Source organism: Myodes glareolus, chromosome 5 (genome assembly GCF_982192425.1).
Source record: "Myodes glareolus chromosome 5, mMyoGla1.1, whole genome shotgun sequence".
Lineage (NCBI taxonomy): Eukaryota > Metazoa > Chordata > Mammalia > Rodentia > Cricetidae > Myodes > Myodes glareolus.
The window spans coordinates 34188705-34208664 of NC_142030.1; the positions used below are offsets into that span (position 1 = coordinate 34188705).

General features: G+C 45.1%; 1 protein-coding gene across 1 annotated transcript in view; it reads left to right on the forward strand.

Annotated features, from left to right (window-relative positions):
* Vstm4 (V-set and transmembrane domain containing 4) overlaps positions 1 to 19960 on the forward strand; it is an 85345-nt gene that overhangs the window by 41304 nt on the left and 24081 nt on the right. Inside the window, exons 5-6 of the mRNA XM_085687837.2 lie at positions 7598 to 7631; positions 19523 to 19629. Of these exons, the coding sequence (XP_085543963.2) occupies positions 7598 to 7631; positions 19523 to 19629 (141 nt within the window). The remainder of the gene's footprint in view (positions 1 to 7597; positions 7632 to 19522; positions 19630 to 19960) is intronic.

Below are 19960 nucleotides of genomic sequence, written 5' to 3' on the forward strand. Positions count from 1 at the left end.
TCAGTACCATCATCAGAATTATCCTTAACAAATCCAAATTGTTCCCAGTTGGTGGATTCTCCTTGAATACCAAAGCCATTGAGCAGAACATTTCCAGTTCTGATACTTTGTGTTCTGAGTTCAAGGATATCATGTTTTTAGACGCTGGCAGATGAGTCCAGCGGGGGCGGGGGGGGGAGGCAGATCCATGAAAGAGCAGCCTCTGTAGCTACTGGCAGAGGAGGGAATGCAGAGAGATGGTGATTTCCCCCAGTATTGCCATCTCTCCCACTCTCAGACTGGAAGCAAGGTAGATACCAGCTTGGGGAGAAAACAGGGTTACAGCCCAGTTACCACAGGTAACTGAGGAATAACTGATGGCTGGCTATAGGGGCCCTGGGCTATGGAATCCTGGTTTGTGTCCATGGTAACTACCTGGCCAGGGTATCCCACAGGAAGTGGCCCCTGTTGTGGGCTAGCTATGAATCTCATTGAGAACCATTAAGCATTTTGTGGGTCATGCTACATACGTCCAAATGATTGTGTGACCCTCAGATACTAAAAACCAATGGCACTTGTCAACTTTGTATAGCGTGGCCTCACTTCCCATGCCTTGAATTATAACAAATTTGCATCATTGTGACGAAAGCCAACCCGTAATTAAAGGGCCGAGAATGGTGTTTGGTTTTAAGAGGATCCAGTTCTTACTGGGGGTTCTGCTGTGAGCCTGTTGGTTTGGGTTTTTTTTCCCCCTCGAAATGTGTTGCTTGGACTTTTGTATGCATGGTTGTGGAAGCCAGCCCTTCCTTTAGACATCGCGGAGCACTGAAGTCTGTATGTAGGTTGCTCCTACCCAACAGTGCTTTTTGATTCCTGCAGCAACATCTGGACAGAGGACATCAGAGTAGCGGACCCTCTCCTGAGGACCCTGCAACATTCTTGGCTCCTCCCAAACCAAGGGCAACAGGCCAGCGTTTTTGGCTGCTGTTCTGCCTCAGCTATGTTTCCAGGACACCCAGCTGGGCTTTGAGCAAAGCTAATTGTACCCATGTGTTACCAGTCCGGCACAAGCATACATCATTCTTCCCCCTAGCACAAATACCTGTCCTTGCTCTGTGTTGGTGCCTGCGGTGCCCAGGACCTCATCCCAGGACCTCATTAGCTGAGTCACCCTGGAGAATACCAGTCCTGGGGTCCAGGACTAAGCTTTGAGTTCTGGTGTTTTCTCAGGACACTGGTTTCTAAGGCTGTTGCTTTTCAGGAGCCCACCTAGTCTTGGTGGCCCAGGGAGCTTCCGGTGATTCCCCCCGCCTTCTGTGCCCAAATTTCTAAAAGTACGGTCTGTAAGGCCTTTTGGAGCCAGGTAGGAGCAGTGGCAGCCTTTCCTTACCATCTGAACTCTTCACAGGGAGTTCTTCCTTCCCATTTGCAGGCTGTCTTCTAAGACCAGAGACTGGGCAATCCAAGGCTCATTACAACCTATCCCTCCCCTGGCTGCCTCCCTCCAGGAAGAACCAAAGGGTTTATGGACTTCTCCTCCAGAAAAAGGAACTGATTGGGTTCCACTCACAGCCAGACTGGGGTGGGAGAAGAGACCACAGAAGACAGAATGGGTGACGGGGGTGACAGAGACCAGTAGGCTGACCTGAGGAGTTCAAAGGGTTCAGTAGTCTGGAGTCAGAGATAGCTGGTAGCCCCAAGGTCAACCTCAATCCTTCCCCTTTAGGCTTTCATCCTACTGGTTCTGGACAGGCCTGCTGAGAATGGTGGAAAAGAGGCCACCTTACCCTTGTGAGTCTGTGAACCTCCTGGTAGCTTCCTAAAGAGTTCTGCACTGGGAGCCTACCTTCGAATTCTTTTGTCTATGAAGCAAGTCCTATTTTTTTGAGCCCACAAATCTCCCAACTGTATACCAGGAGGACTGTTCCTCTTTCTGTGAGGACTGTGGGTGTCCTGGGTGTGAGCAGAGCGGGAATCCTGTTAGTCGGCCTCCCGTGACTGGAGAAATCCTGAGGAACGGCAGCCCAATGGAGGAAAGGTTTCCTTTGGCTCCCAGTTCGGAGCTTTCAGTTGATCACTTGGTCCCATGGCTTTGACACTCAGGGAGGCAGAACCTCATAGCAGGAAGCATGCAGGGAGCAGGGCACTCATCTTGTGGTGTCTTGGAAGTGGGAAGGGAGAAGGAGCCAGGAACATGACATAAGACCACTTCAACTATGTTCTACCGCCTAAATTTCCATCACTGCACAGTATCTCATTGCCCAATCACGAACCAGTTAACAGATTGATTCACTGATGACGTCAGAACCCTTGTGATCCAATCATTTCCCCAAGGCCTTACCTCTAAGCATTCCCATGCTGATGGTCATTCAGTTTCATTTCTGTTGCTGTGACGAATACCCTCACCAAAAGCAGCCCTGGAGGGTACCAGGTTCGTTCATTTGGTTTGCTATGCCAACTCACAGTCCATCACTGAGTGAAGTTGGAGGGATAACTCAAGGCTGGAAGACACGCCCACTTGGTATTTCACACAGCACTTCCTCCAACTGAGAAACTCACTTCCTTCCTAGCCAGAGACGGCAAGAACCATGGCAGAGTATGCCTGCTAGCTGGATCACAGGTTCCTGTTCATCTAGTTTTTTGATACAGCCCTGGACCAGCTGCCCTGGGAATGGTACTGCCCATAGTGGAGTGGGTTAGGTCCTCCTACACCAATCTAAAAATATCAAGACGCTCTCCACAGTCATGCTCATAAATCAGGGCAATCTAGGCAATCCTTCAATTGAGTGTGTGTGCATGTGTATGTGTGTATGTGTGTGTGCGTGTGTGTCCATGCGTGTGTGTATATGCACATATGTGCATGTGCGTGGGTTTGTGTGTGTGTGTGTGTGTTTGTGTCAGCCACACCGTGGCGGGCCCAACACTACAATGGAACTGATAAGATGGCCTGTGATTTCTTCAGCCTGTCTTCCCACTTCCAGTGAAGGGAGTGACAGTGAAACCCAGCTGCGGCAGTCACAGCCTGATTCAGGCCCGACACCCTTTTGGGGACTTGGCCTCCGGTGGTGGCTTTGATCAGTGAGAACCTAGCTGAGAAGGAGAAAAACGGTGATTGGCAGGAAGAAGCTAGTGACTACAGTGTCTCCTCAGGAGGAATGAGAAGCACTGCTTTCCTTCCAGAACCTTCGGAGATTGCCCAAAACATGACCATGTCTCTTGTGCTTTCAACTCTGAGGATAAAGGCACTAGGTGCCGGGAGGCAGTGATGGAAGACTGCTCCTTCAGTCACCTGGATGAGCTGCTTCTCCATCCGGGCTCCTAACCGCTAGAACTAGTACCATAATTAGGGGTCCCGTCTCCCTTAGCAACCTCCCACACACTCCTGAACCCTTGCTGTGTGGGCGCTGTCTCTTCAGAGTCCAGGGTAAGCTAGGATATGGATATGATTGGCATATTGCTATGACTAATGACGGGGGACTCTGGGGACATCCACTTCACAAATGCTTACAATTTTCCAGAGTGACCTGTAGTCCTGGGCGGCCCATCTCCATCAGCGGGAGTGTCGGCCCAGCATCCATGGAGCACAGACCTCGTGATCATCTGTCAAACGTATTCCTGGAACATCCCACCAGGCTGGTGACTCTTCTTAGCCAGTCCCCCACCCTAAAGGAGGTTCCACAGCTTCTCTCATGCCTCTTCCCCTCTGGTCGCTATCTACCCCATTCCTTTCCCTGCACCTGGTCTTCACCTCCCCAAACCCAGAAGCCCCCGGCATTCTGCCAGGTCTCAACCCTGCTCAGTCAGTTGCAGCTGCAGCATTGATAGTGTTTCCAAGCCATAGGTTCTGTGAGACTCAGTATGTCTGTCTGTGGGTGACACCAGCTCTTGGTTTCTCTGAGAATGGCATAGAGAAGGTACAGAGGTCACTCTGCTGGTGACCTGGAAGCACTTGCTGTCGGGTTGCTGTCACAGGACGGACTGGGCTGCTCTAAGGACTTGCGTGACCTCACTGTCATGGACACTGGAGACCAGAGGTGGAAGTGTTGTAGCATCGGGGCTGGTTTCCTCTGGGGCTTCTCTCTTTGACATCTTCTCCTTATGGGTCACCTAGCTTTCCGTCTGCATTTGTGGCCTGGTTCCTTGCTCTTAAGACACCAGTCTTGTTGAATGAGAACCCACCCTAATTTTAACTAAACTCTTTCTAAGTTCCTATATCCATTTGCAGTCCTATCAACAAAGTGCTGGGGATTAGGTTGTCAACATATGGATTTTGGAGGGAACACAGCTTGGTCCATAACACCTGCTGTGTGGCTCTGGATAAGTTTGTGACTCTCTCATTACAATGCACAAACAATGTTTAAAGAGGTTATTGTAAACTTGAAGTGGGAGACCAGAGCTATGAGTTTTGAATATGTGTTGCCTGAATAATTGTTTCAAACAAACTCCATGACCTTGGTCTTTCACTTTATGCATCATCGACTTCTCAATGTTTTCATTACAAACGTAACTTGTTTCAAGGGCGGTGCTCTCCAGAACACAGCAGAAATAGCCATCTTGGAAGGCGACCACTTCATCACGTCCTCTTGTATCCTTCTTTTTTAAAAAATCTTTTTTAGTTTATTTTTTAAACAATCTTTTTTTCATTTTACATACCTATCCTAATTCCCACTCCCTTCCCTCCTCCCACTCCCTCCACCTTTCCCCCAACCCCCATCCACTCTTCAGAGAGGGTAAGGCTCTTCATGAGGGGTCAACAAAGTCTGACACATCACTTTGAGGCAGGACCAAGTCCCTCCCACCCTGTGTCTAGGCCAAGCAAAGTATCCCTTGAAAGAGAATGGACCAGTTCAAGCACTAGGGATAAATCCTGATCCCACTGCCAGTGGCCCCTGCAATCTGCCCCAGCCACACAACTGTCACCCACATACAGAGGGCCTATCTGGTCCTATGCTGGCTCCCCTGATGTCAGTCCAGAGTCAGTGAGCTCCCACCAGCTCCAGTCAACTGTTTAGGTGGGTCTACCCGTCATGGTCTTGACCCCTTTGCTCATATTACTTTTTTTTGCAAGGTAGGGTTTCTCTGTGTAACAGTCCTGGCTGTCCTGGAATTTGCTTTGTAGATCAGGTTGGTCTCATACTCACAGAGATCCGCCTTCCTCTGCCTCCCTAGTGCTGGGATTACAGGCATGCACGGCCGTCAGGCTCCCTTGTGTATTCTTGATTTCGATCACCAGCCCTGTTTATTTTAAGCACCCCATGAAGGAAGAAAAAAGCAGCCTATGAAGTGGGGGGTGAAGAAGGCCTCGCACAGAAGCCGCGACTCTTGTCCTTGTCTCCTTTCCTCTTCATCCGCTGTTGCACGGAATTTTGTCCCATTTTCACATAGCTGCTGTGCTGAGCAACTGTTGTGCTCGCCTGTGCATGCATTACACGCCCACAAATGTGAGTTCATAACTTCTCCATTCCCTTCTCTCTGGTCTGGGTGGTAAAACATTGTTATAAGATCAAATTATCAATACTTCACAATTAACAGTATTTGGGAAGAGGACTATAAAATGAACAACGAAAACATAAATGGATCATTTGTGTACATAAATAATTAATAAGTATAAAGTAAAATTTTATCAGAAGCACATTTCTATTGAAATAGATTTTTATTTTTACTATATATATATATATATATATATATATATATATTCTCATGTGCAAATGAGGAGATGAGAACACAGGGTTTGCTTAGGGTGGATTTCTCCATCAATCCCATTCCCGTTTTGTTAAAAGATGTGAACTTGGGAATTTCACCTTCAATACCAAAGGGGGCAAGAATAGATGGAGTTTTCATAAGTTACTCAATACCATGCACAAGTTTTGAATTACCTGTGTTAGGGGTTAAATAATGATCCAGCGCAAAGATGCTGTTTAATGTGCTGCCAGTTGACACCTTGATTTGGTCGTTATTCAATCCTTGTTGGAAGCAAAACATTGGACATTCCATCCGCCTGAGTTAGTTACTAAAGCTGTGAGTTACTCAAAGTCTCAGTGGACAAGGATGCTTCACGTCAATTCATGCATGCTGCTCCCTGTGTCAGGCATCTGGGGTATAAGTCCTGATGAATAGACAACATGTCTCAGCTTTGTGAAGTGGAAAATATGATGTTACAAGCAGAGAATAAAAAGAATATAGTCAGATCTCAGATACATTGCAAGATAACCCAGAAATTGTTTCCTTTCTGAACCAAGCATGTTCTAGGATTTACAAGCCAGGTACTAAAGTCTATTGAGCCATATGCAGTTTACAACACTGCCATAATATGAACCTTCAGTGCATACTATGTTGCTATTGTTGCATCCATAAGCCACCTAGTCCATAGTAGGTGCCCAGTAAACAGAATGCAGTAAGGGTTTAGACATTACTGGAGAGATGGTTTATATATCTTTTTAGCTCTTCAGTGCTGACAGTCGTGCTCTGGCCCTTACGCTGGCTAACTGTACAGCAGAACACCCCAAACCCAAGAGCATCAAACAGCCATTTTATCTGCTCATCCATAGGTTGGCTGTGGAGACCAAGCTCAGCTGTTCAGTTCCGCAGCTGCTCCCAGCCAGCCTCATTCATGCAGCTGCAGTCTGACGGGGGACTGGATGGGGCTGGTTGTTCTGAGATCTCAGCTACCGTGGTTAAGGCTGTCTCTGTGGGGGACTCGTACTCCAGTGGGCCCACAGAATAACTGGTAGCAGAAAAGTTTCCTGTTATAAGGCCATCCTCTTGTGGTACATGTGCCTTGGATCTAAGCAAGACATGTGACCAAGTTCTATTTAGCATGAGGTAAGAGATGTTATACATAGGTATAAACAGATAAAGAAGGTGGAATTCACCAGGGCTGGCCATGTAAACATTTGCCACACAACTCAGGAATTCCCCTGACTCTTTCAACTCTTAGATCAGACACATTCTGGATTAGGTGCCTATATATTCTAAGTTTTCCACTATAGATAAAAGTCTACTTCAAAGAGAACCATTGTAGAAAGGTATCTTGCTCTAAGACTTGTTTCTTAAGGACATCTTGTTGTTTTTGTATCTGTTTGGAAACAGAGCCACACTACAGCCCTAAGCAAGTCTTGATCTTAAGATCCTCCTTCTGCAGGTCTCCAAGTGTTGTGATGTCATATCTGACTATCTAAGAAGTTATTCTGAGACAATAAAGAACATTAACCACAGAATGAAAGGCCATTTAACAATGAGATGGTGCTAAGGAGAGATAGCCTGTCCCATCTGGTCCACAAGGCTGTTTTCATGACTCAGAACTCACAAGTTGTAGGACTTCACCACTCCAGGACTCTTTAGCATAAAATGCAACTCAACTTGTCCTGGACGAAGATGAATATTATGATGTCTGGAATATGTGACTTCATACCTGATATACAGTCCAGAACTGAAATAATATCAAGTCATTGGGATGCCCTCTGATGTCTCTGTCATGATTTCCCCCAAAGTTGTAGACAAGAAGACCTACGAGTTGACTGGTGCAGCCCTATTACCTGAGCAAGATCTGAGTCCCTGCCTTTCAGGTAATGCCCAACTAACTTGTATTTACCAATTATTATTCTGTTTCCTTTTACAGTGAGACATTATTTGGTGAAATGCCCTCAAAACAGGTAAGACTATTTTCTTTGTTGTCTCCCTTTGATCTTTTGTTTTCTTTTTATACTACCAAGAAATTAGTTAGATATTTATTTTTACTAAAAGATATTGGTCACAAGAAAGTCAAAGAATGTATGTTCTGCACATGTTTGCATATGTGAATAGTCCACACAACAGTCATAACCTTCACAGGTTATGGCATGTAGCTCCTGCTGGCCTGTATCTTTGAGGAGTTTAAAAGGTGTCCCGTAGGGCCATGTGGGAACTTAGGACAGGTCTGAGCCACCTCAATACCTCCTCTCCACTAACTAATCTCTTTTCCCACAAGCACTGACGTGGCCTGTGTTCTGCTTTAGCTGCTGATAGGCCTCACTGGGAAATATAGTAATTTTAAGATAGGTTCACACTCATAGCAATTTTTGGGACTTCAAATTTTAAAAACGGTCAGTGGAATACAGAGCCTCTTATTGGAATGATATTGAAATCACCCAATGACAGTGAAAATACACAAAAATCAATAACTAAAATGAGGAAAGATAATTGACCAGATCAGCAGGGAGGTTGATCAGATATTGGAAGAACCTGATAAGGATTTTAAACCAGATGTCATAAATAAATAAATAAACTCTTTTGAAAGCAAATGGTAAGTAAAAGTGCCACCCAACAAAGTGAAGTTATTTTATCAAGTACAGGTATAGAATGGAGAAAATATACTAACAAGTACAGATCTTATTGAATAGACTCACTAATAGGGTGACAATGTCAGTAGGTAATTGGGAAAGGGAAAGACAGAATAGTAGAATCATACATGTGAACCACAGACACAGACAGACTAAAAACACAGATGAACAGCTAGTTCTCAGGAACCTGGGGCAGGGGTGATTCCTACCATCATGTTACAGAGAGAGAATGAGACCTAGAGGGGTTGGTCGTTAGTTATCTGCTAGAAGGAATAATAGGTGAACCCATCCCAAATTTTGCAAAAGATAAAGATTCATAGATTCAAAAATGTTAATTCCAGCTAGGATGAGTGTACTAAAATCCACAGAAGACACGGCACCATTAGTCAAGAGGTGAAATGGACTGTCAGTGCCCTCTCTGGCTGAAGACGGACAGAAAGAAAGGGTGTTCTTCTCGGAATCTGAAAGAACTACAACCAGAAATTCTGTACTGAGAAAAACTCTCTTTCAGTAATGAAGGAGGAAGAAAGACATTTTCAAATTCAGGAAAACTTAAATGATTTGTTGATAGCTCACTAGGTACTAACAGTCGCCTTGAAAAATCACATCTAAAAGAAATTCTTGAACAAGACTCAGTTGATCCATCCACAGCAATCAGCTTATGGAAGAGCACTTTTTCGTGTCCCCATGAAGCGCTCTCCAAGATATATCCTAGGCCGAGACAAACAAAGCTCAACAACTTGAAAGACTTGGAATCGTACAGTATAATCTTTGACGGCAACAAACCGTCAAAGTTGAAAGCAGCAGTGAACTAACTAGCAGGGAAATCTCATCGTGAAATTTGTTTAAAGTTACACGCAGAGTCTCGACAGCAAGGGGCCAGTGCAAATACAGGCATAGCAATCAGGGAAGCATAGCATACCCAGTACAGAGATCAGAGGATACATGGGATCCAGAGGAAGCTTCCACGTGCCGTCTGACATGCTGCACTCTGGTGGGTCCAGGGCAACTCTACATAGAAGGCATGCACTTTTCATCAAATGGTGTGTGTTCCATAGACATCCACAGACAGAAACCTGAGCTGAGACCCTTTTTTTTTTTTTTTACAGCATCAGCAAGCGTAATTAAAGAGTCGTAGTCCTGAGTAGAAAAGCTAAAAATTTTCTCAGAGAAAATTCTTGCGTCCTTGGATTAGGTAAAGTGACACTGTGGAAGATTCATAAATGAAAGAGTGGTAAAAAAAAGGATTAGTTCCACGGACACAATTATAAAAATGAAAAGACAAATCACCAAATAGCAAATACCTGCCTATCAGATAGGTGGCAAGGAATGTGTCTCCAGATAGAGAGTTCTTCCAACTAGATAATAAGGTGACAGATAGCATAATTAAAATAGGCAAGAGTGATTAGAATAGGTATTTCCCTAAAGAAGATGTACCCGTGGTTCATAAAAATGGGGAAAGATGCCCAATATCTTTAGTCATTAATTAGGGAAATGCAAATTAAACAATAATGTGATTCCAGCACACCACAACCATAACACCTACAATCCAAGAGACAGATGATGCCAAGTGTTGGCGTGCATGCGGAGGCAGTGGATCATTGTACTTCAGAATGGAGCACCCAATGGGGAATGCAGTTTTGTGGTTTCTTAAGGTATGACTCTTAGTAATATGGCCCAGCAACTGTGCCTGTAGGGATCTACCCAAGTGGCATGGGAGTACATGCCCACTCAAGGACCTGTGTGGGATTGCTCACAACCGCTCTCTTCAGAATAAGCAGAGACTGGAGACAATCCAAACCTGTTCCTCTGCGGGCGAGAGAGTGAGCAACCTGCAGCAGATCGGCCCCGTAAAGTTCTGCTTGGCAACGAAGCAGGCTGTGGAAAGAGCCGGCTCTCAAAACACCAGAGTGAAAGAAACCAGGTACAAAATGCACGGTTGTGTGCGGTGCTAATGAAATGCCTGGAAAAGGGAGATTTATGGAGCCAGCAAACAGAACAATGCTTGCTTATAGCTGAGGCTGAGCGTGGGGACTAATTGTGGGTGTGATTAATGCGGTAGGGACTAAATGTAGAACTTTGGGGGCTGTGATTGTGATGTCCTAAAAATGTGTTGTGCTGATGACTGCGCAACTTGTTGGTCTACAAAAATTGATGATTCTGAGCTACAGATTGTATTGGAATTCAACGAAGTCTCAACAAAGCTGCTTCTGTTTTAAGACCATCCCCCCTCACTCTCTAGGACTAGGGTGAATCAGGCACAATATTTGGAAAGAGGGTTATGGCTGGGTCAGTCACGGTTGCCAAGAGGCCAGCCTACCGGCCTCTCCTTATTCCTGGGATACCTGGCTCTGCTTCATGGAGGGCTTTCCGTTTCTGCTGTGTTTGGTCCTCCTCCCTGCTCCTCATTACCTCTTCCCATACAGCAACATTCTAAACTAGGAACTACTGGGAGGAGGGGTATAGCAAGGATGTCATCCTTGTTTAGTAGATGTTAGAGTTCAGTATCCCTAGCCCTGAAATAGACAAGTGTATCAGTCATCTTTCTGTTGCTGCGACAAAATACTTGAGAAAACCAGCTTACAATGGGGAAAGGCTTATGGTCTTTAGAGAACATTTAAGATCCACACTATAACCCAGATATCAGGATCATAGAGTTCTGCCCAAATGTTGTTTCTGTCTCTGGACCAACCACACTGGGGGCTTCCAGTGATGTAGTGGGGTGCCCAGTCCAAAACTTTCACTATGAAATGCTTCCTGCTGAACCATTTGCACATTTTTTTGTGTAAGACACACATTTAAGTCTCTGTAATATTATTTTCCTCCTTCATCCTGAGACCATAGTGGGGTCAAGTCTGATCATAGATCTGCCAGGGACACTCACGCTCCTCAGGAGAGCCTCATGTGACCTCATACAGTTTGGGACTCCCTCTTGCAGTGCCTGACTAGGGAGGAGTCAATTCTTTCCTTCACCATGGCTTTGACCTGTGTCCTGGGCTACAAGCCCAGGAACTTCAGCCCATCCTTTTCACGACAGAGACGAGGTCCTGGTACTGTTTTTGGTTGCTGTTGTGAGAAATGGACCTCGGGTCTCAAGTTCTATTCATGATCAGTGTCCTTTTTCTGTCCTTTGACCACTTCCTTCTAAAGGGAAAAGGGCAGAAATCACAAGACCAGGGCCAGAAGCCAGGAAAGGAAACCCTTAGGCAAGGGAGGGACCCTCAGGAAGAGGCCACATGCTGGTGTTGAGAACACTGTGGTCACAGAGAAAGGTCTTGCCAAGTGACCGGGGCAAGATGGAGATTCTAGGGAGTTCCATGGTTTGAAGAAAAAAAAAAGTTCAAAGAAGAAAAGCAAAGCTTATTACGACTATGTCCTGTCCTTAGTCAAGAAGCTTTCATGGTCTGGGAGGAGTGGCCTTGGCCTTTAGGACTGATGGACTCTTCCTCCCCCAGTCAGTGTCCTTAGGAAGCAGAAGGCCCAGAACAAAGCAAGCACTTCAGGGCTCCCTGGGGTTTTCAACACCTTCCCTTGAAGGGTCAGCAATGAGAGCAGTTCAGTTCATACGAAATGACTCAAATCTGTCCCTGAAACTCAGCTTTAAAGCAAAATGCCAGTGATTGTTCAGAGCTGGGATGCCTCTTGTCCAGGTAGAACTTTAAAAGGCCACTGAGAGAGAGAAAGTTGGGAGTGCAGAAAAGGCAGTTCCCAGCGTGGCCATCTCCTGCATATAAGACTATAGGGGCTCACAGAACCAAGAAGGCGGCAATATGTTTCCTGACTCAGCCTTTCTTTAAGTGCCTTTTGGACAAACTGGGGTTGGGGTTGCATCTAATTTTTAGGATGTCTTAAAGGCACAATCCAATGTAATTTCTGAGCTTCTTTTAATGCCTTTTCCAAATTTCTCTGAAACATCAGAGATTTTCTTAAAAGATAGATTTATTTGTTTATTATGTATATAAAATTCTGCCTCCGTTATGCCTGTGTACCAGAAGAGGGCATCAGATCTCGTTATAGAGAGGGAGGGCAGCAGCCACAAGATCGAGTAGTACTGGCTGCCGCTTAACACGTACAGAGCACAGCTTTTCCTGTTCTCAACTCAGGCACTGAGAACAGATTCCATACTACGTACAGTTAGGACACTGATTCTGTAAGGCAGTCATGGGTGACAATTGCTAAGTGATTGTCATCTGACAGACACAGTTCAAGACGCTAGGTGTGTATTACTTGTTTAGTAATTGTCTTGGTATAGGAACATGGAAGGTGGCACTATATACCTATCTTAAAAGGGAAGTTATACAATCACTCGGTAGCATCTGACAGGCATTATAAACTGACCTTGAGTATTTTGATGACAGTTGAGGGCCCTGGAACCTAGTGGGAGACATCTGGAAATTCACCCCATTTGTATGAGCTCTTGAATTTTTTCTATTTTTTTTCTATGGTAACTGACATTGGGGAGAGAAGTGCCTGTGGTTACTAATATTTATTATTGTCCTAATGGTGACAGAGAGCTGTCACTGTTGCTATAGAAACCAGCAAGCCTTTAAGATTCTACAATACAGATTTCATGGTGCATGGTATTTGGAGTATCTGTAGTATCTTGGGGAGGTGGCCAGAGAGCCCGTTAGAAAGGAACAGATAGGTCCTTCTCATACTGCAAGTTGGGCATTTGCCTTGCCAGGACTGAGAAACGGAGAACGTGGACATTTCTGGTGATAGGACAGATCAGTTAAAGTAGGACCATCCACAATGCTGTGGAGTAAGAAGCACTCAGGAAGCTGAGAAGGATGCTGGGAGGACCTAGGCAGCATGTCTCCTTGAGCCACAATTGCTAAGGGCACTCTGCGTCCAGACCTTTGGTCTCTGGCTGTCTTATTTCAGACTATAATATATCTCCATGTAGCATATGACATACATCTCTACCCAGTGATGACAAACACTGCTCATGCAACGAAGGACAGAAAGGACAGACCTCAAGGAGCATGAGCCTCACAGTGGTAGGGTACAGCAAGATGGCCTTGAGCCAAGGGTCACACCAGACGTCTGCAGTGTGGCTCCATGGGTGCAGCTCCTCAACCCTCACTGCAAGCTTGCCTCACAGAGCCTGGTATCAGGAGGATCACTTGATTGCCAGTTCACCATGAACGGATCCATGCGGTGGATCGAGATTTAGTTAGCAAAGAAGTCTGTGGTTGGGTACAGACGGTTTTGCTGTCATTATGTTCTCTGGGAGAACTGACTTGGTGTATGGTAGATTTTTTCCCCCCTTTCTCTCTCTGTTGTCCCAAATGCTCCCAGCTCTGAAGCAGACACAGAGTTTCCACATCTGGCCCACCATGTACACTATTGGGTAGCTGACATCATTCATTACAGACGATTTTTAGGAACATGCTGTCCTCTGCCCACTCCTACGCCAAAAAGACTTTGGTCTTGGGCACCAGGCACAGTTCCCAGCCCTCAAGACTCCAGCACTTTGTTGACCCACCCTCTTTCAACAAGAAAAGTAGGTTAAGCAACTATACTCAATTTAGTACAAACATAGAATGTACTAGGATGTTAATGCCACCTTCTGGTACCATCTCTTTAAGAAACTGGCTTAATTCCCAGAGCAACTGTTCTAATCTTGCTCAATTGGCAATCTTTCTGTCTTAATTTTCTAATTCCTTTTTATTCAGGCTGGTCGCAAGATTCTTGCTTCAGGGTTAGTGAGTCAAACCAACCTGAACTGAATCCCACATCCCTTCCTTTGGAAGGGCCTGGCTTTCATAAGGTATAGCTTCTTATTGAGACAGCTAGAGATAACGGGTACCCTTTCCACAGTGGCTTGCACCAAAAATGCACAAACACAGCAATTATTACTAACTTTGCTTTCTGAAAACAAAAAATTTACTAAGAATTTGTGCAAAGTCCTGCATAATCCAGGTTACATGCTTTGCTGCCATCTTGGGGAGGCAATGCGGACTCAGTGAGTCTGTCTTCCTCCCTTATTACCTGCCTGGTCTGCCCTACATTGTACTTGACTGAATAGCACCATGTGGGAGAGCGTGTGTCAGAGCAGAGCATGGTACACTTGCGGTCCTTCCCTCAGGGCTGAACCATGGGCACCGGGACATCCCCGAGTGTCAACGTCATATTTCCAATGAGATGCTGTGAAGTGTCCACATCGTTTGCACGCCCTGGACACGTGTTTGAGTTATGCAGCCCTTGAGTGCCTGGGGTAGCTCTTCTTACATGTCAACTTGATCAAATTGAGAATCGGTTGGGAGATTATTGACATCTCTTGCTGTGTCCATAATGGAACTTCTAGGGAGGATTATCTGAGGAAGAAAGAGTGACCGTGGGTGTGTACAGCACCATCCCATGGACTGGGAGACTGGACTGAATAAAAGGGAGCCAAGGAGAACTGAGACAGCCATCTCCCCTCTCTGCTTCCTGCTGCACTTTGGGGTGTACTGTTCTGCTCTGTGAGCCAGAGCAAATCTTCCCTCTCTCACACTGCTTCTGACACAGTCAGAGAAGCACCCGATACAATGCCCCATCTTATTTATGCATGCTATTCCATCTGACGTTATAGTGGCCCGCAGAGATAGCTAGCAAGGGCTGGTCACCCATCCAACAGATTGAGGAGTAGAGGCCCATGGAAATAAATGACTTAGCCAGAGTCACCTCTGCAGGGTCACTGTCATCTTCTACCCCATTTCCATCATCTGTTCGCTAAATCCGGCTTCTGCTAGTTCTGGAGCAGAGAGTCTGTGTTCTCGTGGGACAGGGGCTTCAGGAAGTGGCTCTTCTTAGAAGAGACCCATACCACGTGTGCCGCCTCCTGCCTCACCCATGCTTCAGCCAGACAAGCAGCCCCATTTAACAACAAGCTCCCTACAAACAGTGCTTCACCCTGACGGTGCTGCCCTCTAACTCAGAGGTAGTTTCCTGGCCTGTTTTTCCCTCTCTCTTGATTTGACTGCCACCGGCAGCACTCTCCTGTGTCAGAGACCAACTGTAGCCCTGTTCCGATTCAAAATGCAGCATAACTTTTCTTGTAAGTTAATCACAAGGTGGGGTCTTGGCTCAGTGGGAGAAATGGGACTCGGAGGGACAACTGTAGACCGCATGTCATCACGATGACTCACTGTATACTTGAAGTCTTGTTGAACTATGAATTAGAACTAAATTTAGTTGGACGCAACCCTGCTGGTTTGGAGGAAAATGGTGATGACAAGACAGATCTTTTTCAGCTTTCTAAAACCCCTAGGCATAGTGGCATTTGCTCATAGCAATGATGTTCCAGAAACTTCTGCTGTGCATGAAAGAGCTGAAGAATTAAGTAAAAAAGAGAAAGGGGAGGCATTTAATTCTCCAGTGTGTGAGGTGCCCTGGGGAGACCAGCCGAATTTAAAGGTACAAAAGAAAGAATATCAAAAGATTTCAGCAGAAAGGGGGTGGGGACTGCATTTAATAAAAGTTTAGGATTAAAGGGGCATTGGGAAAAACTGCAATCGATGTGTTAGCTTGGTGGAAGAGATCTATGTAAATCAATATGAAAAGTCTAAGGCCTAAAGCAATAAAAAGTATGAGGCACTGTGGAGACAGATGCAGGCCATGGCCATCCCGTGACAAGCCAAGGAACATAGCAAAGGAGGCCACATGCTCTGCACATGAAGTTAACTGAAACACTCCGTAGTAAGGACAGTCACACGGTGCAGTTCCTCACTGCCAGGACAGCCATAAACTAACTAGCAAATCTGGAAATTGCTTTGAAAACAGGTATGAAATAGCCTGGAAGATGGTCCTCTCTGACACAGTAATTCCAGTTTTCAGGTTTAAACTTCAAAGTGGGAAAACATTCTGTGCAAGTATATTAGATAATGAATCCAGTGATTTATACGCTAGAGAGTGTGTTTGTAAACTATAGCTTATCTTCTCATTAGAATACTAGAAAAATCTGAAAATTTGAAAAATATAGGTTAAATAAAAAGAAAGTATCATATTACAATTTAATGTAATTTAAAAAAACTTATAAAATATAGTTTTAAATATTTTACTCATATAAAGACTTCTTTATAGCACCTTTATTACTAATTCCTCAAACTGAGAAACAATTGTTTTCTAGGTGACTAGATGAGAAAATTGAGTGACAACCATCCAATAGAATATTATAAAGAAATGATATTCTATTGTATATGTAATTATATACATTATAAAGAAATGAGCCACCAAACCAGGAAAAAACATGGAGGAAAAAAAAAGCCTTAGGTGCCTATTACCAAAGTGAAAAGAGCTGGTCAGAATAGGCTAATAAGATGTGTTCACAGCCCTACAATGTCCCAGAACCAGCAAAACTATGGAGCCAGTCAAAGCAGAGATGAATGGTTTCTGGGGCCTGAAGGGTATACACAGGCAAAGCACAGAGGACTCTTAGGACTGCGAAGCCCTCTACATACTGTTATAATGTTGCGTACATGTCACTGTCCAAACACACAGGACACAGAAGAGTGACCCTTGACACGACCTGTAGACTGTGGGTGCTCCTGAGGATTCTCTACAGGCTTCCCTGTTGCAGAGCCTGGGAGTGCTGGAAAAGATCTCTGTCCCTTCTCAATTCTTCTGTGAACCTAACACTGCTCTAAAAATACTCATTTTTTTTTTAAGGAAAAAAAACTGTGGAACTATTTACAAAGGCAGCATTTTGGTCATGACAGGCTTATTTCCTTTCCTTTCAATGCCTACAATTACCATTTTAATCCATGAACCTGCCTATTTCTGTTTGAAAAGAAAATTAATAAACATGCCAAGCATTTAAAAGGCTGCAGAACCAAGCTCTGTGTGTTTGTCTGCTTAAACAATCCCTTGTTTGCTCTTGGTGGTCAGAGTTTTGTAAACTCCTGTTCCTTTTAGCTGTTTGTGAATTTACACAGTGGGCCCTGCACTCTACAGTTATGACCACTTAGCCTGTTCCCAAAGAAAATAAGTCATCCTTGGGGAATCTCAGCGGAAGCACATCCTTAGACTTTTTCCCACACTTCATGAGCAAGTCTCGGCTTGTTTCTAAATATTTAGGACCATCATTACAATAGCCTGTAACTATATGTCTACCCTTACTTGTGGATAATTGTAAGTGTATCCAGCAGTAATCCTCTATCCTGTCTCCTGTCTGTGTGGTTTCCCCAGCGTCTCTATTCTCAAGACCCTTGACTATTTATTTCTAAGTTTTCTTTATACACAGGTTAGTTTATCCTAGCTTTTATCTCATTTCCCCTATTATTTTATGGAGTGTGGAGTGTTTCATAGTAGATTTTCTCTTAGAGATGTGTCTAACGCTTGGACTTTTTCTCTCAATAATGCATCTAACTTCATCAGTTCGTAGGTCACTATTTTATCCCTGCTTCCAGCCATAGACGACCAGCATAAGAATAACATACTTGTTGGGAGGTGGTGGCACACACCTTTGATCCACTTGGAAGGCAGAGGCAGGCAGATCTCTCTGATTTTGAGGCCAGCTTGGTCTACAGAGCGAGTTCCAGGACCAGGGCTACACAAAGAAACCCTGTCTCAAAAAAACCAACCAAGCAACCAACAAAAACCATAGTCTACTTAACCAACCTGTTGGTGACTGTTGGGCTGTCTCGATGACAGCTAGAATTTTGAAGTGCTGTAGTGCAGAAGTCTTGTCCACACATCATTTCATGTGTACACAGTGACATTCGCGCAAGTGAGACTACCATGTCAAAGAGTCCAAGGTTCTGTCATTTTGGTAGATGTTGCCAGGTTTCTTTCTACCAGGGAAGGTCTGTACTCAGTGAAACCCTGCATGCTTGTCAAGAGCGCTTACTCAGATTTGATTCTTGCCACTCTGGCATGCAGAGAAAGGAAGTCCCCTCTCTTTCTACCTTCTTATGACAAGTTTGTCATGTTTACACATGCGGGAGCTCCTTTGGGACACAAATTACCCCCTCTACTGATTGTTCATTTTGATGATCAATCATGGTCTTGCCCACTTCAGAGATTTTTCATGGCCTAGAATGATAGACTTTCTTGGGAACTATATCTACTAAGCTGGCCCTATGTCGGGGAACAAAGGATTCTACAGGGAACTTCCTTGTAAGTTGCTGAAGCCAATAGGAAAGTTTTGAAACAAGCCCGTGGACCTCAGCACATTAGGAAGGCCGAGATGACTAGCCTTCATTGTCAACTCGAGGGGATTCAGAATCGACGGGGACCCACCTCTGGCACATCAATGGGGGCCTTTTCAGAGAGATTTAACTGAGGTGGAAAGTTCACCTTAAATGTGGTACCACCATCCCTTATTAACGTCTTTGACTGAATAAATAGAGAATATAAGCTGAGCAGCAGCATTTATTGCTCTCTGCTTCCTGAGTGTGTGCCCAGCTGCCTCGTACAGATGCTGCCATGACTTCCCTGCTGCAGTGAACTGGGCCTCAAACCAAGAGCCAGAATAAACCCTGTCTTTCTTATACTGCAGTCAGCAGCAGCAATGTAAGAGAATGAGGTAAGAGCCGAGAACAGCTTAGCTCACACGTTCACTGCTTATTAATAGGTTAGAGTGGTCCATGAGTTCCATAGGCTTTGATTTTCTTTGATATGAGGCTTGTCATTCCCATCACACCATTTTATCACGGACAGTACCTAGAAAGAAACAGATACTTAAGTAGCCATAGAAGCAAACCCTTTGTGCTTATGGAGGGCCCTGCAGGTGCAGCTCCATGAGTCCCTTCTTATTGGGCTGAGAGGCATTTGGTTTGGGGATTATGGAACCCAAAGACATGGCCAAAGAATGTTGGCTCTAGGGGAGCTAGTTCAAGTACATGTATATTTTTGGTGATGTCATCAGTAGCCAATCATGAAGTAAGTAGCTGGCTATACTGTGCCCAGTTAATGTACATATAAGCCATCAGTTTATACATCCCTAAGTAATGTGAGCAAGCTGACTCCTCTAGAGAATTTGAATTTTGAGCAGCCCATCAGAAGTCTCAAACCATCTCACCTCATCATCTTTATCTTGGCCAAGAGAGAGTGGGGACTTGTTGACATCTCTGGAGACAATGTCAAGCATTTCCTGTCTAACTGCGAGGTGGCCCTTCCTTTAACACCTCCACAGGGAGCCTTCAAGAGCTTCTGAGCGCCGCTAGTTCCTTTTCCATTCTGATTTTCAGCAATGAATAGACTTCATTGGCTTCATCTGAGCCTATTTTTTTTTTCTGCAGCTCAGGGGAGACTGTAACCAGCGTGACCAGCTTGGCCCCACTGCAGCCACAGAAGGGCAAGAGGCAGAAGGACAAGGCAGACGTGCCACCTGCAGTCCCTGCCAAAGGTAAAAACAGGGCCTGCAGTTTCTCACGTGAAAGCCACCTTGATAGATGCACGGGTGGGCCTGGAGTCAAATGTGGCGTCAGGGCAGGGGAATAGTAGATGGATGGAGGACTTGCCATTCAGTGCCACTGTAGTGCCCAGCCCCATGTAGATTCTAGACATAGCAACCTGGGATGAGGTGGGAAGCAGGGAAAGGTAGGTTTGACCATTGGCATCAAGGTAAGTCAACATGCACAGGAAGGCCCATACTGAATTTACTGTGAGGTGAGGCAGGGCCTGGCAACATCTTCTTGGCTCTTAAAGGGAAAGAACACCTCTGATGTTTTAAAGAT